The 17748-nt window shown below is 40.7% G+C and overlaps 2 protein-coding genes across 2 annotated transcripts in view; both read left to right on the top strand.

The window, feature by feature from the left end:
- Positions 1-5676: 5676 nt before the first annotated feature.
- On the top strand, positions 5677-11061 carry snrnp27 (small nuclear ribonucleoprotein 27 (U4/U6.U5)). Its single transcript, XM_015053461.1, has 6 exons — positions 5677-5869; positions 6964-7096; positions 9333-9448; positions 9549-9628; positions 10401-10465; positions 10766-11061. The coding sequence occupies exons 1-6, from the start codon at positions 5833-5835 to the stop codon at positions 10818-10820; spliced, it is 486 nt and encodes a 161-aa protein (XP_014908947.1). The 5' UTR covers positions 5677-5832; the 3' UTR covers positions 10821-11061.
- A 2029-nt stretch (positions 11062-13090) lies between these two features.
- The window catches only part of mxd1 (MAX dimerization protein 1), a 34535-nt gene continuing 29877 nt past the window's right edge, over positions 13091-17748 (top strand). The window contains exons 1-2 of the mRNA XM_015053460.1: positions 13091-14335; positions 15029-15128. Of these exons, the coding sequence (XP_014908946.1) occupies positions 14269-14335; positions 15029-15128 (167 nt within the window). The 5' untranslated portion in view covers positions 13091-14268. The remainder of the gene's footprint in view (positions 14336-15028; positions 15129-17748) is intronic.

The following is a 17748-nucleotide window of genomic DNA, read 5'->3' as shown; positions in this document are numbered from 1 at the left end:
ATTGGAGCAACAACCTCCTTATAAAATCAGTAACAATATCACAATAGGCATGTGATCAATATCAGTATGTATATGTCATATAAAATGATCAATAATTTCACTGAACTCTGATCCGGAACCCTAAGGCATTCTGGGTTCTTTCCTCTGCCTAGCAATAACAACCTAGTAGTTGTTAAGTGGTTACCTAGCAACAACCTGTTGAGTTAACTGGCACAGCAGCAGTTTCAGGTTGCACCACCTTGCTTCCTGACTGCTTAAAAACTGTGGATAAAACAGGAACAGTCACCAGCTTGGCAGTATTTAAAACAAAAAACCTAATCAATAATTATAAATATCGACTGATATTAAACGATTATATTGTTTTTCAGTCACATCGTCCAGACCTATTTGTCATTGAACGTTTTACAGAATCTCCTACACTGTGCTGAGGCTTTTTCTTTATTCCCAGGATTGTTGACTTGCACAGGAAGGTTTTCACTATTCCGAAGCGAAACGAACCAAACTGAGCTTTCGATTTTAAAACCAACTTTTACCGGACAAACCTCTGACAGAAAGTCCCAGCACACTGGGCTCCTGGAAGGTGAACACGTCATCATCGCCGAACGGTCCTTTCCAGGCTGGTCCGGATGGATCGCTAGCAGCTGTTGGCCCCTACAACCTCTTCCCTCAGCGCAGCCATTAAGCCGATCTGTCTGCAATTTCCCCATTCTTCCTCAATTCCCTCTGAAGTCGGCAGCGATCACTTTCCCACACCCCCGCGGCCCAGCGATGCGGCTCACTGTACTGCAGCGGCATGTGCCCTGGGCCAACCCGAGCACTTTCACAGGACCGATTACCATGTCCACCCACACACGAGCGGATACACTCGATCACAAGCACACACATGTTGACAGGTTTCATCAACTGGGGGGTGGAGGCAGATTTCTGTTGTATTTGTCCCAATAAGTTGTTCATGTCAGTCGTGATTCTTTTGGTATTGTGTAACCATTAAAGATGACAATGAAAGCAAAAGAAAGGAGAGACTGTGTTTTCAGGTCTTTTAGGCTAACTTGTTATATCTTGGTGTTGGTGTATATTACATTGATCGGTTTATTGCCATTCAGTGATCTGAAGGCGACAGCCCTTCACTGTCTGACCCTTCCTCCACAGAAACGTTGTTTTCATCGTTGCTTCCTGAACGATTTGGCTCAAAAAAATAACATTGCAGTCCTTCAGGAGAACCAGCTCCCTCTTCTTCATCACTCCAACTAACCTCTTCTTCCAAAACTGCAGATAAATCAATCAAATATTTGCTGAAATCTCTCACAACTTCCTCCGCTTCTATGTATTCAGCCGTAGTTGATAACGGTTTGACTTACCCTGATTACGTCACAAGATGGCGCCAGCGTTTGACCCAGTTACTACGGACGAAAACTGCGAAACTCTGGAATTACCTGAAATACTTGTTGTTAAAAACTTTTGTGTACACAGAATGAAAGCTCAGTGCTTCATCTTTTTAAATCATGTAAGTGGTTTTACTGTCTTAGTGACACTTTAAGCCTCACAATTGTGTGTGTGTGTGTGTGTGTGTGTGTGTGTGTGTGTGTGTGTGTGTGTGTGTGTTTTCACATGCCCCAGAGCAGTGATTAATGGCCCACAGCCCTGCGTTCTTGTACTTCCTTCCTTTCCATGCGCGCCACATACATCATCACGCCTCACCGTAAGTGACGCTGGCAGCCGGCTACCGCTCCTGCTTAGCCACGTGGCTGAAAGCAAACCATAACATCCTTCATATGCTGATTCAGACATTCACTGGGAGCTGTACAAGGAAACTTCTCATGTCAGGAGTTCAATTAGACAACTTAGAAAGCTTTGTCCCGCTCTGACCTGTGGCTTGTAACGGAACGGTTTCATTCCCTACGCTGAAGCTGTTCACTTTGGTGTTTCAATTTTCTTGTGATAGTTAAAAAAAATGCTGCTTATAATGCAAAAATCACATATTGTTCTGTGATGGGAGCCGTTTCATTTTTATCTGTCTTTACAGAGAAATCTCAAGGGCGTCCAGTATGAAACGTTAGCCTGATGAAAACCAGGCTAACGGTTTTGTATTGAAAACCATTGCTTGATGGAGGTGTGGACTCTGAGGTTTTAAATTTTACCCAATCCCTAACGTTTGTCTGTAATGTATGTAATGCGCCAGTTCGACGTGAAGCTTACCGGAAATTGCCTGTGCTGAAAACAGCCATCCTGTGTCAAAAACTCTTGACACAGTAATTGACGCAGTTATTTTGTCAGACTCACCATTTCTTGTTTTAGGTCGGTTAAGATCACAAAAATATTTTTATTTTCTAAATGCCAACTTTTTAAACTTTTTCTTTTTAACTTCAGACATTTCAGATTCTAACATTTCATTCACATTTGGTAGAATTTCTTTTTATGAATTTCAGAAATCTCTCACACTGTTTTGGTGGAATTGTGGCCCATTCCTCGTTATGTAACTGATGTAACAGAGTCAGGTTTGTAGTCTGCCATGGTCACACACACACATACACACACGCACACAGAGAGTAGAGATCAAGGCCTTTTGATGGCTTCACCAAAACAATAGGTTTGCTGCCACTTTGAAGGTATACTTAGTCACTGACGAGACCCGTTGTAGTCCAGACCACCAAACCTGAAACCAAATCAAGACCAAAACTAAAGTGTATCGAGACTGAGACAAGATCCAGACTTTTCGGGGCTAACACCAAGTCCAAACCAAGACCAGGGCCTCACATTACATGAGACAATCAAATGTGAAACATTATCAAAAATGTTCTTGAGTTTGATCTGAAAGATATATATTACCATAAAAACAACCAGACATTAAACACTCAAAGTTGAAATAAACTTGACCATCTCTACTCAGGTCTCCTGGGTGACGTCCATCATTTAGTACAGAATGTACAAAATGATTTCTCTGCCTCTGATAAGTAAATAATCTATATTATTTTTAAACCAACAACAAGCCAACAACGGGTCAGGTGTGAACGTACCCTTAGTATTAGGTTTTAGCTGTACGTTTTGTGGAGAAATGATGTACGAACCTTCACTAGTCCAGCTTCAGTTTGACTGATTTTGTGCTATGATGTCACATGGATCTGACAAGTAATAACAAAACCAGCTGTAGAGTCAGACCTGCTACAGTTTCAAACATAGAACATGGGAATATGCATTAGACCCTTTAGATATTAAGCCTTTAGACATATCTGTCTTTATACTGTATATATGAGAAGTGATTGGGGGAGCACAGGAATACATATCCAGACCCAGTAAATACATATCATCCACCAAAAAAATATGACAGACTTGTCCAAACCTCTTTTGTCTGCTTCACAAAAATTGGTGCATAAGGCAAATATGCAAGCACATGGGTTCTGGGTTGTCCGCTGACATGTTTTAGTGTGTAGTGAGTTCGTGTGATAGAGACGGATTGAGAGAGAGCGAGAGAGACGGAGCGAAGTGGAGAAAAGAATGAGCTGTGGAAAAACAGAGCGCGAGGTGAAAGAAAAAGAACAGGGAGACAGAGCAGCGCGAGCTAGTCCTGCATGTGCGCTGGTTCCCAGCCCTGTCTGGGGCCTGTCAGCCGGTGATTTATGGCACCGAGACTGGGAGCAGTCTTCGCTGCCAGCTCGGTATTGTTACAACTGACAGCTAATGAGGCTGGACGGGCTTTCAAGCACGGCACTTAACAGAGGCCTCCAACTTCACGAGTCACAAGCTTTCCTCCTTCTTTTCTCCATTCCGCTCTCTCTCTCCCATTTATTTCGTCTTCCAGGGTGGCAGCAGCGGTGTGGCGAGCCAGCGCAAAAAAAAAAAGAAAGAAAAAAATTCAAGCGGGGGATGCGGGGAGAAAATAAGGCAGGCGACAGAGATGTATGACTAGCGCCGCACTTCCTCTCGCTTTCCGTCGGTATACGCTATTAAACCAGAAGCTCCTGCAGTTCTTTACCTCTGAGGCCCAGAAATACTAACTTCACCCCCTCAGCAATTACCCTGTCATGTTTTTTTTTTTGTTTTTTTAGAGGTTTGGAGAGTCACATGTCTCTCCTCGCGGTCTACCTGTGATTATGTGAGGGTGATCTGTGTGAGGTTAGCTGAACTTTACGGTCTTGGCAGCGGCGTGTTTTTACCTTCAACACCCCTGGCCTGAGCTGCCCGGACCGCATAATCACAACCAGAGTCTCTGGCAGAGCCGCCTTCTCCCCTCCTTCCACCTCCTCTCCCTTGGCCCCTGGTTTCATGTCAGTCGTGATTAATGGCACTAGGGCCCCGGCGCGGCTTACTCTGCCAGTTCCAGCAATGTTCCCTTGATACTTAATGAACTCTGACAAACTTCTTTTCCCTTGCTCCGTTGTTCCCTTTTACAATCCCACCCCCCCTCCAGCCACGTTTAAAATGCATGACACAGAGCTGCCACAGCAGCACCTTGGGCTTATAGCTCCGGTCGTCCCTTTTGTAAATTTCTCAGGAGGGCCGCCGATGCCTAAAAATAAAGCACCGCGGCCCTTTAAGGAGTCAGGGCTCTCTCGGTTGTTAGCCTGGCATTGCCACACAAATGAGCGAGTTCAAAACCTGCTAGGCCAAATGAATCATGACTGCTCTGATTCCTGCGGCTCCCAGAAAACTGTGATTTGTACCACTATAAATGGTTTGTCAACAACGGCGGATTAAATGAAGGATTGTTTTCTTGAATAAATGCAGAATGATATTGTGTTTTGGTTTTCCTCTGAAGCCAGTCGTCTGGAAATAAATGTCAAGTTTGATGCAAGACAGCAGGGTTGAAAAAAAAAAAAAGCCTCTGAAATGTTATGGTGGACCCTTAAAAGCGGATAATACTGCAGACTTTTAAGGGTCATATTTCAACATGGTCTCTGTCTCCCCCTGCTGTTCACTTTAGGAAAGACCACGATCCTAATTTGCATTACTGTATTTGGACAAATACAGGGAAATAAAATATGTGTATACTTTAAAAAAACACTCTTGTCTTGAGGTGAAGTTGAATAACTTTTTTTTGTTCTCTAGAAGAATAAGAAGAAAAAAATAAGTTGAATAACTTGATGGAAGTCATATTTCTTTATTTTTTGCCTACCTCATGTAGCAAAATAACCCTGCATCATGATGCTGCCATCACTATGCTTGACTGTTTGGAGCGGCCTACTTGGAGCGGTCTACCGTGGTCAAGCGGTCTACTTGACCGCTCCAAACACTTGGTTTTTTTGTTCACAGAAAGCTAAATGTTTTCTCCTTTCACCATAAAACGTTTCCCCTTGTAGACTTTCTAACTGTGACTTGACTTTTTGGAGGCAGTGACATTTTGGGTCAGACATGTGACACCAAACATCAAAACTGATTTAGCCAGGTTAAAAAGCAGGCAAATTAAAACTCTGTAATGATTCCAGATCTAATCCTTGTTGGAACATTTGTAAACAGTAAAAGTGTGTGGTCGAGGTGCAACATACAGGAACATTTCACACTTGTATAATAGTTCGCTATAATCACGTCATTATTATGTACTAATTCCACGTCTTTGTTTTTGTTTGTTTTAGAGTCCCGCTTCTACGGCGCTTCATTTGTTTTTCTTTTTTCCAGAGCTACCGGAATGTGACGGTCATACAGGTCGATAGAGGGCGCACTGCGTCACGGAAGGTAGAGGAAGTCTCTAAAGCACAACCAATCACAGGGGACGAAGGAGAAGCCGACGTAGAGCTGTCGTTAGCTTCATGCAAATGTTAGTTTCTTCTTAGTTATTTATAGAACATAGTTTCTTTAAACCACTGGTTATAAAAAAGGCTAATTTTAGCCGCTGGAAGAATGGGTCGAAGCAGGAGCCGAACACCCCCGAGACGAGGTAAGAAGACGTGAAGCTTTTACTACTAGGTAGCTAACGTAGCGCTAGCTTACATTACTGTCCACTGTTATGCTCCGAATAATGTCGGTTTTTTCTCCTTTATGTTCTATAATTAGCGGTTATTTTAACGTGCTTAAGTGGGTTACAATAATATCGGCCTCCTTTGAAACCTTCTTAGCAAACTGAGTCTTCAGGAGGATTGTAGAAGCTTCTAGAGTTGCGCGTCTGGAGCTGCTAAAGCTAGGCTAACTGAGTTGAATATGAAAATTTGGGAGTTATTTGGTCAGATCCGGTAAAAGTTGCACTCTGTCAGCCGAAATCACGTAGTTTTTTTTATAGCTGCTCGACCAGATATAAAGATGTAGTTTTAATAATAGATTAGTCGAAGTTATTTTCATTACAAGACTGAAGGAGCGCGCTGTTATTTGTTGAATCTCCAGTGATTAATAGTAATGTAACTATTTGTAACCATCCCTAGAATAACTTATTGTAAAATTTTATAGTTGTTTATTTTTAAAAGGAATAATTATAAAGCGGTCTCCTCTCACTCATCAGATAAGCTACAAAAACAAATTTGTCAAATAAAGATAAGCTGAAAGGAATTACGACACTGTCATTTGATTTCTCGTTTTCTTTAGTCAGATATGAACTGAATAACTATATTTTTCACATTTTGGCATAATGATTAATCAAAATTAGCCAATTTTTGCTATATCTTGTCAGAGCAGTGGTCAACAGGTCAAGTAGTGCTAATAAAATTAGTTTTCTGCTCATTTCATACACTGAAGCTGATCATTTCATAAGAACTTAGTGTTATTTTTTTGCCAATGTTTAATACATTTAATTGTCAAGGAAAACCGTTTAAACAGTTTGAAAACAAACACCTTTTTGTTAAATTTAAGTTTGTAAGTTTTTACTTTGGGCCTTTGATGACGAGCTGAATAAAAACTCCTTCAGTTTCTCTGTTGTTCCAACGTGGACATGGCAGATAAACTGTCACCTGGCCAACGTTTGCAAAGAATGACAGTTCCTTGCTACCAGTGTGCTTTAAGAAATGGCCCAGTTCCTGACGTGATGTCATTTCCTGCTGCCAGAGAGAAGACGATCCCGCTCGGCCTCACGAGAACACGAGCGGCGCCGGCGGGACAGGGATCGCTCTCGCTCCAGGGACCGGGACCGAGACCGCCGCAGATCTCGCTCACGCTCGCCGCACAGAAGACGGTCCAGGTGAGATCGTCAGTGCAGTCGAGATTGTTTTCATACGCCGCTGGGATGGGTAGATAATCCCATCTGAAGCTGGTTTTACTGTAATGTATTAATGTACCGGCAGTCAAAGGGGTCAAACTGGTCTGGAGGGCACAGAGTGAAGGCAGTTATGTAGATCTTCTATCAATGCACTTCTTAAGTAGGAATGTTAATTGGAAAATAGGATATATATGCTCAGCTTACCTTTAAATCAGCCAGATTTCAAATGAACATATTTAACGTTCCACACATTAATTGTTAGTCCAGGTATCTATAGATTAAAGTGGGGAAAACGATGATCTGATACGCCGCAGATATTTCCAGTTTTCCTGCTAACAGAGACTGCAGAGGTCTGGAATATTTATCATAGCTTCACCTCAACACAAGCTGCGTTTCCATTCATCTTATAATTGGAATTCTGAAAATAAATTAGCTTAATGGAAAATGAGCAAATTTCCTCTAATAAAAATCCTGTTGTTTTTTTTTGTTTTGTTTTGTTTTTTTCTTATAAAAGGTTTTTGCACTAGTATGATGCGGTTTTTCGGCTGTATCCAAAATAGTGTTTTTCGCTAAACTCCAGTAGAAACATTTTCTTTTTGCATCACGAGTCACATGATCAACAAACTGGATGTTACTACTGCCAGAAAAGGCAAAGAAGAAGACAGGAAGTGGTAGGAGGACAGTGGCGTGGCATTTTTTTTAATGATTTATCGATGAAACAACTTATTCATGTGATTTTAATTGCATTTCTTATTTAATGGAAACACCACATTTGCAAAGTTATTTTATTTATTTATTTTTACATTAGCAGAATATCAATAGTTTTGCAGACATTTGTAACAGAAACGAAGCTGGTGAGAGACTCTCTAAAAAAATCTAGATCATCACATTGTATGATTTAAAAAAAAAAAAAAAAAAAACAATTAACTTGCATTTAATTTAATGGAATAAGCATTTGATCAGCTACCAAGCAGAAAACATTCTGTCTCTCACAGACCTGCTAGTTCATCTTTAAGAAGCAGTTCTTCCCTTCACCCGTTACCTGGATTAATTGCACCTGTCCACCCAATCAGGCTGCAAGCTGTCCACCATGTGAGACCAAAGAGCTGTCTATGGACACCAGGAACAAAAATGTAGAGCTGCTCGTGGTCATGGGGTCAGATGAGACCGAAACAGAACTATTTGGAGGATTACAAGGAGGCTGGTTGTAGCTGTGCATCATTAGATTGTGGACAGGAGGGAGCTTAAAATCTGTGTTGCCTAGCGACAGCCCTGAAAGTATAAAGATCCGTATGGAGGAGTGGAGCCGAAACCTCTGCTGCAGTGGTCAAGAGCTACAGGAAACATCTGACCTCTGGAGTTGTTAAAGGCTTAATTAAAAATGTATTTTACAAGAGAAGCCTGGCAGCACACAGAGGTTACAGAACATTCACAGAAAAAAGATAACTCAGTCATAAATGAATAAATTACAAGATTGCTCAGTTGAAATGTTTACAGATGATTCCTGAGAGCGGCCTTTAAAAACATTTAGTGACACTGCCTCCTTTAGGTGCAAGTATTTCTGTACCAAATATTGAAATTATATTTTTTTATTGTATCAAACACTTTTTTTCATCCCATGAAATGCAATTTGCTTAAGTCATACAATGTGATTTTTTTTTTATTAATTTTATATATATAGAAAAAAATTCTATTTCACACAGATGAGATGTCTGTTCAATAGAAATGGCAGACCTTCATTTAAATCAGCGGTGTACAAATACTTACTCTCCCCTCCCCGTACCTCGCTGTAACTGTGTGAAAATGTACCTACTGCTTGTGTGTGTGGGTCATGGCAATCATTAAAACTGTCATTATTTGACAGTCTTAATGATTAGAATAGAAAAGTCCTTTATTGTCCCACAATGGGGAAGTTTCTGTGCAAATTCAGAATGACAAACAATCCTGCAGTCTGAGAGTTTTACAGATGGAGTGAGCTCTAATGTCACATCAACATGTTTGTTTACCTCTAAAGTCACTTTCATGAACAATCATGTCCTGTCGCCTCACAATAGAACAGCTTTCTGTACACGGCATGAAAAAGATAACTATGTCATTCAAGGTCTTGTTTTGCTTTCACGGCGTCCTGTGTAGTGGCGTAATGAAAAGGAACGTTTGGATTGTTAATCGTTTGCGCCCGGCTATAAATCCTGAAGCAGTGTTTCTGCTCCTCAAACAGGACTCCTCCCAGACGCCATCGCTCCTCCTCCCTCTCTCCTGTGCGGCAGAAGGACCGGCGTGACGACGAGCGGAAAGAGGCCAAAGACAAACCTGGGAAGTCCATTCAGATCTCAGGTATCGTCATCAGCAGCAGACAAATCGTTCGGTCGCTAACATGCTGACCTGAAGTTGAACCGATAAAACAGTTTTTGTTTTTCCCCTTGTGCTGCTACAGCTGAGGATATGCAAGGCAAAACAGAGGAGGAAATTGAGATGATGAAAATGATGGGCTTCGGTTCCTTTGATTCAACCAAGGTGAGTGCAGCAGTGGCTGCTGTTTGCCACACAACCACAAGGAGGCACTGTTGACCCAAATACGATCTAGCGCAGGGGGGCAGCAAACTTCAGATGCATTTAGCCCCAAGACTTATTCAAAGCTGCAAATGTTACCTTTTTTTTTTTTTTTCAGATAATTTTTGATTACTTTATGAACTCAGATAAATGTATTTATTTATATAAATGTAAATTTATGTCAGGAAATTTGTCTTTTTTAAAAAATAAAACAAAACTTTTGCACAAAAGAGGATGGATATGTACATTTATGAGAAGTAAAAAGTACATAATTTCTAAACTTGATAACAAAAAAAACTATCACTAGTATTTTTAGTATCATTCTGTCAGAGAAAATCAGTTCATATGAAACAAAAACAGGTAAAACCAGCATTTGTTGTAAATATTTGTTTAAAACATTAGTTTAATTTTTATAATTTTAGCCAGAGTTATTAAGAGCCATTGTGGACGGGCCATAGAGCCAGTCGAGGTTCCTGAACCGCATGTTGAACACCCTGTTCTAGTGTGTTGTGCAGCTAAATTGAAGATTCAACAAACTGCAGGTTGCCTTCATCTTAAGTGTCTCATATTTTCTAGCAGGATGTCAGCAATTAAAGATTTCACAGTAAAGGAACACCCAGTGTAGGACAGGAAATTCCTATTTTTATCTGTGTAAAAAATCAGTTTTTACACTGATAGAATTTTGTGACATTTTTAAACTATTGTACAAAGACAATATTTTTTTTTTCTTCCATAGGGTAAGAAAACGGATGGATCGGTTAATGCATATGCAGTCAACGTTACCATGAAGAGGAAATACAGGTACATTTATACACATAAGATTATTTCCAATTTGATGCTCATTACCCTAGCACTGTAAAGCTTTAGAGCAGAGTTAAGAATCTCCTTGTATTTATCGTATTTGGTTCTTTAAATGTTTTAGTCGTGGAGGTTTCGTTCCTGCCTAGCGGTGAGTGTTCACTGCATGGTCTGCTGGTAGAGCAGCCAATCACCTCTGCAGGTGTTTCTACGCAGATCCCAGCCCTCCTAACGGTGATGTAATGTGCAAGTGCTGCAAAGGAAGTGGTGATGTCATGTTTCCTGCTCCGTCTCTTTCTTTAGGCAGTACATGAACAGAAAGGGAGGCTTCAACAGGCCGCTGGACTTCATCGCTTAAAGGTGCCAGCAGCTCGTTTTTCACCACCAGTCTCTCCTCCCTGCAGGAGGACAAGGACAGTATGGATTTATTTCTATTAAATGTGTCTCGTGATGCAGCAAGTCTTTTTTTTAATTACTATTATTATTTTACCTTGTAAATAGTTTTTCCTCCAGTTCTCACTCAGGTCAGACCTGGTGGGAGGTGGAGCATTTTGTTGTTGAGATTTGTGCCGTATTCTTAATAAATGCATAAAAAAAAGGTGCAGTGCTGACTATGAAACTTTTTTTTCTTACTAGCTTTCACTCTTTTATCCATCAGTATATCATCAAATACTTTCTTTTCCTGCTCTTTTGGTTTTTGTATACCTCTGCTTGGTTTGTCTTTCTTGTGAATGTTTATTTTTCTGCTGATAAGAATCCAGCCTGGTGTTCTGTTCAGTGTGTCATGGAGTCCTGCTTCTCATCCAATACTGACTGCACTCTGAAAATAACTTAAACTAATAAATAAATGTATTCAACCAAGAATAGGGTAAACATTTCCACAAACACAAGCTAAGAAGCTTGATGACGCACTGCTGGTAGTTCATATTTTAACCCTCCTGTGTTCTTAAGAGACGTGGTTTCTTGGACCTCACAAGCTTTCTACTCTGTTTGCGGTTTAGTGTGGTCACACTGACCCTGTGTGTGCTTTATAAGAATTTTTTTGTGTGTGTGTAGTTTTGGGAACTGACAGTCTGACGGAACAATACCTAAAACCACAGGAGGTTAAAGAAACTCAATATATATATTTTAAATTACAATTTAAAAATTGCTAGGATTTTAAATGGCTTGTGGAACCAAGACATTTTTTTTCTTTACCTAAAATTCAGATTTAGTAATGAATATAGAAAATAAATCTCAAACTCTAGCATAGTACTCAAATATGCTTATATCATTTTCAACAATCCTTTATTTTTCTCAAAGATGTTTCATCTTTCATTTGAAATGTTTCTTCAGAATTAAAGCCATCCATCCTTTTTAGTCAAGTTTTCCAAATGAACACTTGATTGGCTCATCTAAGGCTGTTAATTACAACTGGAAATGAAATGAATTGGAGAATGTTTTTATTAAACTGTATATTTCTTTTTTCCTAATTTCACTAAGTTTTCACTTGGGAATGTCCAGTTAGGAATGAACTGCAAGCAGAAGTTGGAGCATTCCAAGGAAAAAAATAACTAAGAAGTGATTTTTTTTTATTTTTTTTTTACCAAAAAACAAAAATATGAGAAATCAATTGTCCACATATGAATAAGTCTAGGGCATCGAACAAAACTTAAATTAAATTGAGCATCATGTGGAGGTCTGCGCAGGTCAGAAATGGGAAGAAAGATCAGGCATGGTGTGCCAAGCAACAGTTTGACAAACCAAGGATCTCGTTTTCATTTATTAACAATAACAGGATGTATTGTCACTTCTGTAATTCGAACAATCTGCAGTCAGTTCCCCAAACCTGAGGAAGTGATTGAGGGTTAGGGGCTGGATGGTTGAAACCACAACCACCTCGGGTCTTTACAGCTCATCAAACGGACTACAAACCTCAACTTACAAGTCGAAAAACAAAATGGGCATGAGCTTTGTGTAAGAAAGTGGGAAGATCCACAGACTATAATCGGGGGCCATTTATTGAAAGCTTCTCTAATTCTTAAGTGCTTTTTGTGTGTGTGTGTGTGTGTGTGTGTGTGTGTGCGTGCGTGCGTGCAGTTCTGTAAATCCTTGTCGTGCAAATTATTTCCCTCCACATATTAAGAATCTGCCTTGCGATACTTATGGTCCGTCTCAAATTAAATTTCTCTGAGAACCCCGTTTGCTTATATTGTCTGAGATTTGCTTGTTTTGATTTTGAACATCAGTTTGCGCTTGCGCGGATGCGCCATTTGAGTGAGGAGAGTGAGTCCGCCCCATTTGTCAGACGGCGCACCAGCCGCCGCATTAGAATGTTGCTCCGTTCAGACCCACGGGCAAGAGCAGCGGAGGCCTGCTTCTTCCACATACACACACACACACACACACACACCAACTGTCATATGGTTATTGCTATCATATTAGGCATTGTGTCTTTAGGTTGTCTTCAGTAGTTTGCTTCATTAAAACCCGTTTACCTTCTTAACCACTAATTACGTAATAACTTCGACAGGTTGCGAGTTGTCACACTCGTTTCAAGAGAAAACTCCTCCCGTGTTGCGTCGTTGCAGCTTGTACCCCCGGTTGACTGTGACCGAATGGGTCAAGTCTGAGGAGCCAATCATTGCCGTACAACGCTAAACAGCATGGCACAAGAGGCGTGGCTCTCCATAAAAGGGTATTATCATTTTGTCTTTTGCTTTTGGGCATTGAAACCAATAGCTAAGAAGTCTGTCAGGTAATAGCCAATCACGACACACCACTGTGTTCAAAGGAAACTACGTCCATTTCGGCTTTGAGCGATGCGTCAACACCAATGGGGAATCAGAGCCAAAATGGCTGAAGGAGACCCTCAGTTTCAGTTAGGGGCCGAATCATTTCTGTTCAATGACGGTTCAGCTAACCAATAGCAGACTGAGTTGTTATGCTCAGCAACCAATCATGTGACAGCACACAGAGGCTTTGTGTTACAGTACAGTAGGTAGCTGTTGTCCACATTAACAAGGCACTATTTTGGAAGCACTTTAACAAACTATAGCTGTTCCATGTCATTCGGTACGTCCGCATCCAACGAGACGTTTCAGGCGTTCCATTAGCTGTAAACCAGCACAGACAGAACCAGCCAGCCTTAAACCACTAACGCTGGATAAACTTAAAACACTAGCAGCTCCTTTTTATAGCATTTTCCTATCTGGTAGCTTCTGGCAACTGTAGAGGCTAACGTTTTGTTTTTTTTTTCTTCCTTTGGCTGACGCTTCCAAAATACAACCGAAATAGCAACAACTTTCCGTCGTTATTTTGGCATTTTGTCATTTCTGCAAACGTTAGCCAACTTTTTTTCCACTTCAAAACAAAGCTGCCCTCTTGACACATTTTACTTGCTAGGAGAAAAAAAAAATTCTTCAGATTTTATCTACAAGCCGAATTTTCTTCGAAGACCTGCCAGTATCTAACAATTTTATTTAGCTTGCATTGAGGCTTTTAAGGATTGTTTAGCTGTGTTAGCCCTCCGCTAGCTAGCTCTCACCGACCCCTTTAAATCATCATCTGGGTGCTCAACAAGGAAGAAAGCAATTTCGGTATTTAACTGGTGCTTTATGCTGCTGGACCTTTAACTTTTAAATATACCCAGTGATCCACAGCGACTGTGTCTCCCCTCCTTCGCCCATTAAAAAACAAAACAAAGGCTGACATAACCAAATCACCTGAGCGTTGAAAGGAAGAATCTAGGGAAGGACCTTCAGCAGGTTGGATACACTCCTGGAATCTCTCTTCGGATTGTTATAATATTAGTGTTATTGTTGAAAATGGCGGCGATCGGAATGGTGCAGATGTTGATTGAAGCAGCTGAGTACCTCGATCGTAGGGAAAGAGGTAAAGTATAAATATATTGTCTCACTTTTTTGTTGTTTATTTTTTTCTTTCTCCAATTAAACTTCACAGTGGCAGTCCTTCCACAAGTGACTAGACTTTATGGACATATTTTTTAAATAGTTGCCATAAATGCGATTGCAGCTCTGGTTTAATTTTTGCAACAAGTAATCTGACGACACATGCAGTATTATTATTATTATTGTTTTTGGAGTTTGAACAGCGTGTACTTTACTCAGTTGTCTGATAATAGTCGTGATTGTGGTAATAATTCATATTTGGGGGGGATTTCAAATGCGTTCCGCAAAGACATCCGTGCAATTCGGGAAGAAGAGAGAATGGATGCATATGTTGCAGAGGCATTCAGATGTGCAGGAACACAATGTTTCAGTGGATGCCCCTCCTTTCCTTCTGTTGTGGTTAGCTAGTGGGCTTTATTGTCGTTCAGGATGACATCATTGTCCAAGCAGATAGGGGAAGGTGGGGGGCTGAGAGGGGGTTACCGTATCAAAATACTGCATAAAATAAATGGCATGCATGCACCATAGCATTAATGCTACCTTAGATCCAAAAGACGTGGCACATCTTGCAGTCTTCCTCTTTTTTTTCCCATGCTCGGCTCATGCTCACTGTGGCTATGTTTTGCACCACTAAATAACAAGACATGTGACCACGATGTTGTTTATCTGCTTGCAGAAGCTGAGCATGGCTATGCCTCTATGCCACCCTTCATCAGCAGCCGGGAGAGGGAAAGCCTCAAAAGGAAAAACAAGAGCAAGAAAAACATAAGTAGCAGGTAAAAAAAAAAAAAAAAAACAGCTGGTTGGCTTTTTGTTGCATAGACCTGCCCAGACACGGGGAGGCAGGGGCTGGGTCCATGTTGCAGGCTGAAACTTTGGGTTACATTTGGAAAACAGGAAATGACATAGATTTGCCTCCAGTTTAAGAAAATAAAGCGCACAGTTCCCAGTATGCCCATATATGGTGAGTGACTAAATTGACCCAGCTGGGCCATTGCTGGTGAAGTTAGTTTTAGTCAATCTAACTTGATCGTTTATCATCTGGTCAGTTAGCTGTTCTCAGCATGGAATGAGTGAAAAAGATCAACAAGTCATTGATAAAAACTGGGTGTAATTGTCACAGAAGTAAGTACTAGTAATCAGTGGCGCCTGATTCCCTTAATTTTATGTGTTCAGTGATACTTGCATGTGAAACAGATTTTAAATACATCCGCAGAGGTCTGAAAATCATCCACTGTCCCAACTTTGTCGCTATATCCAGCAACTTTTCAGACAAAATAAAACTGTATCGACCAAAATCAGAATCGGCAGATCAGGCTTTTAAAAGATCTGTGGTCGGCCAGAAAACTACAATAATAATAATAATAATAATAATAATACCAGAGTTTCCCCTAGAAAGCCTGGTGCTAGGGGGCAATAGAGGAGTCCATGATTGGCCCTAGCCAACATTTTTGTGTTTAAAAAATTATAAAAGCTACAAAAATTCAGAGATGCACGAGCAGACATCATAATTTTAAATTATAACATGAGGCCAACGGGCAGGTGTAATTGCACATCAGTTACACCTGCCCGTCAACTTTAAACCTAGCTTAATCTGTCTTTGCTGTCACTGTTGCTAGTGTATTGGAAAAATATATATATTTAAGAACGCTTAGGCTGGCCAGGGGGAAGTAAAGCCTGGTGACCCGCCAGGCTGAAAATACACTGGAAGAAACCCTGATAAATAACATTTTATGTATTTCTTAAACAGATGAATCTATTTCTGTATAAACTGTCCATAAATTCTACATTGCAATACTTCCCAAGTTACATGGTAGTTACGCTAAACCGCAGCGTGTATGTGCTGGCTGAGGAGAGAGGGAAATGAGCATAGAGAGGAAATATAGACAGGTCGTATGTGAAGTTGTAAAAAGAAGCAACCCATTGAGCAATGGACCTAATTTCCACGTTGAAGCTACACATTGACCTCATTTAGACATGTTATCTCTGGACGTTGCCCTGATTTAGACCTATGTATTTTGTTTAGTTTTGAACAAACCTGTCTGGTCTTAATTATTTGGCTAAGAATTAACAGTATGTAAGAAACACAAAAAAAAGCATAAACAGAAACTCAACTTTATTTAATTCATAATAGATGAACTAATATCTTTGCTTCTTTATCAGCTGTGATGTTGTGGGAGTAATATCAATGTGTGGAAACAAAACTATAAATAAACTCAAGTGTTGCTGTACACAATACTTGAGTGGACCTAGCTCCACCTTCAAGGCACAGCTCCTCCTCAGAGCTGTAGTTTCCAAGCTTCGGCCTCACAAAGCAGCCCCTGTATCACCCCCACTCGGCTCCTCCAGACTAGCCATCAGCAATTAGCAAACACCTGGTGGAACTGAGCATCATCTGACCGTATTATAGGAGCTACTTCTCAGTGCAATGCTGGTAGAAACATTGTTACAGGGTTAATAGAGGAGCCATGTTGTGATGACTTCCTGAAGGTGGAGTTTCAGAGAGGGCATGTTTAATAAAGAGACCGAGGCCCAATTTCAAGACATTAAATTAGGAAGTAAAATTCTTTTAAGTCATATTTGCATTTTTATAATAAGTGAATGTAACATAGTTACTTGATTGTGCTGTAAGATGGCACTGTGTGCCTGGAAAACACATAGTACTGCATGGATAAAAAATGTAGTTGTAGCATAAGCGTACTTTCAACACCACAGATGTTTATGGATCCTCAAGACATGGTTAAGACACATTTAATTAGATTCTATTAGATTAAAAATCAAACCCGTCACATCACATATAGGAGCCACTTTGGAAATCAGCATCAATTTCCTAATATAATTCTTGCAAACATTAAAACTGGCTGGAAAAAAATAGACCTCATGCATTTTCATTTAACTTATAATTTATTGTTGCCTCCCTTGTTGTCTTTACCTTGAAACTGAAGGCGATTTCTCTTGAGATTTGGTTTGGTCGCACTTCCTGTCTCTACTGCGGAGCTGCTCTGAAAGCGAAGCGTCCTGACAGTGGACGTCTGCAGCTGCAGACTTAAGTCAGCATCTTTTTGGACTGTTTTTGTCTTGTGCTGCCTCCACTTAATGCTTCCCTAACGCTTGTAGACCAAGACTAGTGCTTTTTAGCACTAGTTGTGTTCTGACTGACGGCGACACACATCAGTCCGGCTTTAAAGTCAGCAGCAGCTCGCCAAGACCAGCCGGGTCAAACCAGGTGACTCCAGGCCGATTCAGGGAACCGTTCTCAGTCTGAGCGTTGGACGTTAAAACCACTTGTGTCCGTGTGCGATGCATAGCTGAAGTTTGGTTCAGTTTCATGATCCTTTCCAAGAACACGTACAGAATGTTCTTTACCTGTTGAGCCTCATTCATAATGTACAGGAC

Source organism: Poecilia latipinna, unplaced genomic scaffold, assembly GCF_001443285.1.
Source record: "Poecilia latipinna isolate Pla-1442-1.1 unplaced genomic scaffold, P_latipinna-1.0 Scaffold1181, whole genome shotgun sequence".
In the NCBI taxonomy this organism is placed as follows: domain Eukaryota; kingdom Metazoa; phylum Chordata; class Actinopteri; order Cyprinodontiformes; family Poeciliidae; genus Poecilia; species Poecilia latipinna.
The sequence above is the reverse complement of the archived record's forward strand: the minus strand, read 5'-3'. Positions and strand labels throughout refer to the sequence as shown.

What these genes read in the sequence shown, in the direction of transcription:
- snrnp27 (XM_015053461.1), top strand. Translation starts at nt 5,833, where the DNA reads ATGGGTCGAAGCAGGAGCCGAACACCCCCGAGACGAG. An exon ending in CCGAACACCCCCGAGACGAG is followed by an intron (nt 5,870 to 6,963) that starts GTAAGAAGACGT and finishes TCCTGCTGCCAG; the next exon opens with AGAGAAGACGATCCCGCTCG. An exon ending in CCGCACAGAAGACGGTCCAG is followed by an intron (nt 7,097 to 9,332) that starts GTGAGATCGTCA and finishes CTCCTCAAACAG; the next exon opens with GACTCCTCCCAGACGCCATC.